The sequence below is a fragment of the Cebus imitator genome, unplaced genomic scaffold (genome assembly GCF_001604975.1).
Source record: "Cebus imitator isolate Cc_AM_T3 unplaced genomic scaffold, Cebus_imitator-1.0 Scaffold32, whole genome shotgun sequence".
Classification (NCBI taxonomy): Eukaryota; Metazoa; Chordata; class Mammalia; order Primates; family Cebidae; genus Cebus; species Cebus imitator.
The window spans coordinates 5,863,396-5,869,815 of record NW_016107347.1 but is presented as its reverse complement, the minus strand read 5'-3'; the positions used below and the strand labels follow the sequence as shown (position 1 = coordinate 5,869,815).

The 6,420-nt window shown below is 46.1% G+C and overlaps 2 protein-coding genes across 8 annotated transcripts in view; one reads left to right on the top strand and one right to left on the bottom strand.

The window, feature by feature from the left end:
• The window catches only part of AP4B1 (adaptor related protein complex 4 subunit beta 1), a 32,224-nt gene extending 30,130 nt beyond the window's left edge, over positions 1-2,094 (bottom strand). For 2 of the 4 annotated variants that reach the window (XM_017524251.2, XM_037737017.1), the window contains exons 1-2: positions 1,990-2,079; positions 877-1,030 (exon numbers count right to left, since the gene is read on the bottom strand). In XM_017524251.2, coding sequence (XP_017379740.1) covers positions 877-935 — 59 coding nt within the window. In that variant the 5' untranslated portion in view covers positions 936-1,030; positions 1,990-2,079. Of the gene's footprint in view, positions 1-876; positions 1,031-1,547; positions 1,763-1,989 lie in introns of those variants that run through there. The other 2 variants (XM_017524252.2, XM_017524253.2) reach the window with 2 other exon arrangements.
• Positions 1,838-6,420, top strand: part of HIPK1 (homeodomain interacting protein kinase 1) — a 60,307-nt gene continuing 55,724 nt past the window's right edge. Inside the window, exon 1 of one of the 4 annotated variants that reach the window (XM_017524249.1) lies at positions 1,838-2,173. Coding sequence is in view for 1 of the 4 variants with exons in the window: in XM_017524246.2 (XP_017379735.1) it covers positions 2,963-3,026 (64 nt within the window). In the remaining 3 variants the exon portion in view is untranslated. Of the gene's footprint in view, positions 2,174-2,326; positions 2,582-2,664; positions 3,027-3,473; positions 3,491-6,420 lie in introns of those variants that run through there. The other 3 variants (XM_017524248.1, XM_017524246.2, XM_037737014.1) reach the window with 3 other exon arrangements.

Below are 6,420 nucleotides of genomic sequence, written 5' to 3'. Positions count from 1 at the left end.
TTTTTGAGACAGTCTCGCTCTGTTGCCCGGGCTGGAGTGCAGTAGCACTATCTTGGCTTACTGCAGCTTCTGCCTCCTGAGTTACAGCGATTCTCCTGCCTCAGCCTCCCGGGTAGCTGGGGTTATAGGCACGTGCCACCACGCCTGGCTAATTTTTGTATTTTTAGTAGAAATGGGGTTTTACCCAGGTTGGTCTCAAACTCCTGAAACTCAGGTGATCCACCTGCCTCGGCCTCCAAAATGCTGGGATTACAGGCATGAGCCACCGCACCCAGTCCCTTAATTTCTTACATAATGCCTGGCACACAGAAGATGCTCTATAAATACTTACTGAATGGACAAATAACTAAACTTTGAAACTTCTTTAACCTTACTATGCTCAAATATCACTTTGATGTTCTTTTCCGACTCTCTCATTTATCTATGTCTGCACACAGTTTTTCCTCACTAGACTGTAAGGTCCCTGAGGGAAAAGACCATGTCTTATTCACCTGTCTCATTCATACCTGACCCAGTGTCTAGAAGAGTGTATAGCACAAAGCAGGCACACAAGCAGTTTGCTGGATGAATGAATGAAGGATACTAAAGAGGAGAAAATACAGACTTTAAGAAGCTCCCCGTATAGTGAGAAAGACAGATGACCTAAGAGCAATTAAAACAGAAGTTAACAAGTATATATAAAGAAGGTACAAGTTAATTTAAGTAGTCAGATGATAATGCAGAATTAGAATAAAATAGGAGTCAATCAGTAAAGGCTCGCTAAAGGTGAATTTTGAGAGATATTTGAAAAGAGGAAAGAGACTTGGAGATTAGGAACACATCAGAGAGTTGGGTTTAACTAAGGCATGGTAAACCATTAGTGTGTTTCAAGCTTACATTTTGAGCAGGATCTGTTCTACCCAGACTACAGGTTTCTGCCTTTTTTTCTGGCTCATCAAGCAGGCATGTTTATCCACGCTTTTTGTCTTGATGTTTCCCAGGTCAGCCCAATGTGAGGACTTTAAGTTCTTTAAGTAGTAGAAGGAAGTTTCTGTGAAAATATGCAAGCAAAACTGCCTTGTGGGATTGAACATTTTTGCTAACCGGGGTTCTCTAGGGAAATAAACTTCCCTGTTCCAGATAAAATGGAACTGCTCCCAGTGTTGTTAAGCCAGAGCGAAAGCCAAATGACTTCCCTTAAAAGGTACTTCAGCACATTTTACAAAAATTATCTTTTTGTGTGTGTGATATAGGGATCCAACGTAATCAAAGATGTTCATAAGTGAGATCTGAGAAACAAAACTTGATAGAATTTTGTCTTAGCCACATCTGTCTCCTCCTCACAGAGCATATGCAAATACCGATGGTGCAGGACAGCCACTTTCTAGGGCTCAGATCACTGCTGCCTCCAGCACTTGTGCGGGATGGAAAAAATGAAGAGGTTACAGTCTCCCTAAAAATGCCCCCTCTTCAGGAATCTGAGTATTTTACACATCAGGAGATACATCGGAAGTACTACAGAATCTCTTGACTTTGGGAGATCCCAATTGCTTTTCTATCAGGATTACCTAATTTTCACAGTGTCTGTTTTCTCAGAAATGTGCTCAACGCGTTCTGTTTCCTAAATACCCAGCCTTACTTCCTTCTGGTAGAATCAAGAAAATTATGCTAGGATTTGCTCACTGCTTGTTTTGAGCGTTTGAGGTCAGAGCACAGCTATTCGGTCTCCTAATGTAAACACAGGTTCCCAAGGCAGCAATGGGAGACTCCCCTAAGGGGCTCTTGACTTACAGGGAGACTTCCAGATGTGGTACACAGATGTCACATTGCTAAAACGTCTCTAGATAGCAACGAAACATCAAAGCCTAAACTCAGGTAATCCCTCACCAGCAGTGGAGCTCCTCTGCTAGCCACTGTCTTCCCGCACACTGCCCAATCTCTGGGGGTGTCACACTAGGCTGTGGTGATGTCACACTAGCTGGGATGACATTTTACAGTTGGATCCCCTACCACCGCCAGCACCTCTAAATTACCGCGGAGTCCACGGTGCGGAGGAGGCGAGAAATCCGGCCCCAGCACTCGATCCACGCTGGCTCCCCACGGAGGCCCACCCGCTCGAGGCCCCACCCACTCCCACTGCGATCAGTACTATGCGGTCGTCCTAGAGAGTCCGTTCAGCTGCACTTCCGCCTCAGTAGGTGTCATGGCGCGGGGCGGGTGAATAGTTCCGGCGAGGCGGGGCTGGCCGGGTAGGGGGTGGCCGCTCGGCGCTCCGCTCGTCTGGTCTGGCGACAACGGCGGCTGCGGAGTAAGGGGCCCAGCGGTAGCCCCGGACGGCTGCCGGAGGCCGAGGCGGGAGCGCGCGGGGCTGAGGCGGCGGCGGCGGCGGCGGGAAGGGGCTGGGTTGGTGGAGCGGGCGGGAGGCTGAAGAGGCTCCCCCTGCGGGACGGGCGCGGGGACGGCTCCGGGGGGGCGGGGGCCGGGGCCCGGGCCGGCTCGCGCGGAGGGTATGATGACCCGGCGGCGGGGCCCCAGATCGCGTCTCCTCCGCCGCCTCCTCACGGCAGCCCCAGCTCGCGGCTGAGAACCAGACACACCGGCGGTGAGTGGGGACGGGCGGGAGGGGGCCTCGGCTGGGAGCGACTTCCCTTCAGCTCCCCGAGGCGGGGCCGGACCGGCCGCCGGCTCTTCTGGGGCGCCCAGCCTGCGGGGGGCGCCTTCCTCTGAGGGCCCCAGCTCGCGACCGGGCGCTGCGTACTGCGGCCCGTCCGCTCACGGCCGCTGAGGGGATTGCGTTCCCAGGAAGGTGGGCAGGTTTCGGGGCAACTCCCCCTGCCTCCTGCCACTTCTCGCTTGGGCGTGTTGTCCTGAAGTGACAGGGGACCGCCTTGCGTCTCCTCACTCGGCCGGTTTTTCCCCCGGCTGTCGTGGCAGGTTCCCAGTGCGGCTTGTGCGTGTGTATTTCACAGCTCCGCTTATCACCATGGTTTTGGGTTATTTGTGCTGTTTTGGACCAGGAAGCAGTGCCTGGAGAAGACGACCGTGGGGTGGGTGTGGAAGCTTTCCTGTCCTCTCCGCTGATGTTCTGTAGTCTTTAGGCTTGAAATTCGTAATGACGGTGGAGCTTACTTGAGACCAGCCCACCTAATATATATCTGTACAAGGCAGACCTAGAGGTCTGACCCAAAGGGAAACTTTTGCCGTCACCATTTCCAAAGCTTGCTTTCTTTTTTTTCTTTTTCTTTTTTTTTTTAAAGAGAAAGGTAGGGAAACAACTGGTAAGGCCCATACTGTTCATAGGTCTGTGGGGAAGATCCCCGTTTTGTGCCTAGCAACGAAGACCTGGAGTTCCGTTTCCAGGAGCGTCCGTCTAACCTCCAGTTTGTTGTGGTGACGAGCTGTGAGCAATGACCTGTGTTTATGCTGGGCGAGCTTGCTTTCCTGCTTGGGGAGGGGGGACGAAGATGGGAAGATGGGGGTAGGGAAGAGGAGGAAAAACCCGCAAGCTCCAGTAAGTCTTGTCTTTGCTTAACCACTGATTCTGTTGTAGGTGGACTCATTTAGAGGCAGTCCTAGATGCTTTTTCTTGTCTATTAGTGACACTTTGGGAATTCTCAGTAATTGCATCAAAATAATACTTTCAGCTAAAGACTCTACTGTCCCAATCTGTCCTATATCTTGTTTCTTAGCAACTGGTGAAAACAGCAGTGTGGCTTCCTGCTCCTGATGAAATGGGGTTAAATTAAGCGGCTGATGCCCTCAGCAAACCTACAATTTTCCTTTTGTTTGTGTAAAGCTATTTTTGATTTCTGGTCTGCAGGTTTTTTTTTTTTTTTTTTTTTTTTAAGATTATAGAGAATGCAAACCATTACCAGGTTTTTTCTTACAGTAGCCTAAAGCTTTCTGTAAAACATTTAAAAATCTAACATTTTACCTAATTGTCATTATTCAGCTGGTGATTTTGGGTCTTTACATGTCAGGGTTCTTTGTTACAATACTGGTATGATGAAGGGTGTCATTGACTTTAAGATGCTGTTCCTGGCTTGAAGGATATTTTAGTAAAGTACTTGTGGTTGGAACTGGAGGCAGCCAAGCCAGTAAAGCATCTTAGAATAAAATGGTGAATGAGATCTTATAAATATACTGGCTGTGGTTGGCAAGTAGAACTTTTGCTGGTGATACCTTCATGAATAGTTTATCCTATCTCTCGACACTCCTGTCTCTTGACACTAGAGTTTTGTGGATTTTAGAGCAAGTTCGTTGGTAACTTGAGACTTCAAACCAAACCAGAACTTCCTTCTAAAATAAATTAAAAAAAGAGATAATCTCAAAGTTCACAATTCTTTTGAAAATAGACTTCTTTCATTCTGTGCTTTTGCTTTTACAAGCACAGCTCCATCAATGATTTGTTGGTAGAAATCAGTGAGTCATACTGGCCTTGTAAAGTTCTTACACTTGGAACTTGTGCAGCTTGTTAGTTATATATTGTAAACTGGTCTTGTAATTTGAAGTAATTTTGCAAACATGAGCTGCTTGATCTGCTACCTGCCTGAGTGTGTAACTGCAGTCTGTATTTTTTAGGTCTTTTAAAAAAAGTTTATTATTATTCCTCCCATTTTCTTCCCTTCCTCTCCCTTCGTGCCATTCTAAACACAAGTCATCAAGATTATTTTCCTTTAAGTACCACTTCAACAATCACTGGTTTGCCTTTTCGTTCCTTTTCTTTTTGTTCCTGATCTTCTGTTTAGTTGTTGGAACCCAGCTCCCAAATGCCTGATATATTTCTGTAGTGCATAATTTGGCACTTTAAAAATTTACATCCTGTTTTCATATTTTTCTTTTTCATTTGTCATATTATTTCAGCAGCATTCTAAGTTTTTTGAAGGTAAGGAAACTTACATTTCTTTTAGATTCTTTAAGGGTACCTGGTACAGTGCTTTCCCAGAGTGCTTAAGGAAAAAGAATTAGAAGACCTGGAGTCTTTTTGCTACTCATTAACTCCAGGTAAAACTCATTTGGCCTTTTAGGATCTGCTTTTTTTTTTTTGAGAGAAGGTCTCACTCTGTCACCCAGGCTGGAGTGCAGTGGCAGGTTCAAGTGATTCGGGAGACCTCAGTCTCCCGAGTAGCTAGGATTCCAGGTGCATGCCACCATGCCTGGCTAATTTTTGTATTTTTAGTAGAGATGGGGTTTCACATATTGGCCAGGCTGGTCTCGAACTCTTGACCTTAAGTGATCCACCGCCTCGGCCTCCCAAAGTGCTGGGATTAGAGGTGTGAACCACCACTCCTGGCCTGGATCTCCTTTTTCTCATCTTGGAATTAGGGAGTTTTAGAATCTTTTAAGGTCCCTTTTATCTTTAAGAGTTCCAGTACTTTTTTGCCAGTGTTTTCTGCTCCAGTTAAATATATCTCCTTACTTAACAGAGTTTTTTATTTTTCCACATCCCTTGGCATACTAGCATAGCAAAAGTTATCTCATTCTTCTGAAAGAGCCTCTTCCATCTTCCATTCTCCAAACTGCTATTGCTTTACTTAAGTCCTGCTTTCCTTCAGCCTTTGCTGCGTGTTATGTTTCATATTGATTTTTTCTTTGTTAATTTGAACTTTTTCTTATCCTGGAAACTCCTCAGGGTATAATTGTCTTAATTCTAAGCTTTATAGACCTATATATAGATTGTCATGTGCAGGTACTAAAATGTAGTTTTTTACTAAACACAAAGAGAGATTTAGGTGTTTTTTTTCTGTTGCGATAGTCATTCCAAATAAATCTAAGTGGAGTATTGATTTTGATGCAGAGCAACAGCCTCTGCCACACTGAAGAAGTGAGCTTTAAGCAGAGACTAGAAGAATAAGTAAAAGTTAGGAAAAGAAAAGGCTAAGAGGGGAAAATGAAGTTCGGAGAGGAAACATGTCGAAGGAACTAGGGCTAGAGAAGGCAAGGCCTACGGTGGGAACCCAGAGAGACTTGGTAGTACTGGAAGAGAAAGTGCCTGGGGAAGAGTGCAGATGAAGCGAGGCTATGCAAGTAATCACGGTCCAGATCTTGCAAAGCCTGGTAATCCAAATTAGAGATTTTGGTCTTTGTCCTAAGGCTTTAAGTAGGGGATAGATACACATTTTTTTTCAGATGTGCATTTTTTTTCTTTGTTATTTATTTTTTTTTTGAGACACTCTATCACCCAGGCTGGAGTGCAATGACACAATCTTGGCTCACTGCAACCTCCGCCTCCCGGGTTCAAGCGATTCTCCTGCCTCAGCCTCCTGAATAGCTGGAATTACAGGTGCCACCACACCCAGCCAATTTTTTGTATTTTTAGTAGAGATGGGGTTTCATCACGTTGGTCAGGCTGGTTTTGAACTCCTGACCTCATGATCTGCCCTCCTCGGCGTTCCAGAGAGCTGGGATTACAGGCATGAGCCACTGCGCCTGGCCTCAGAT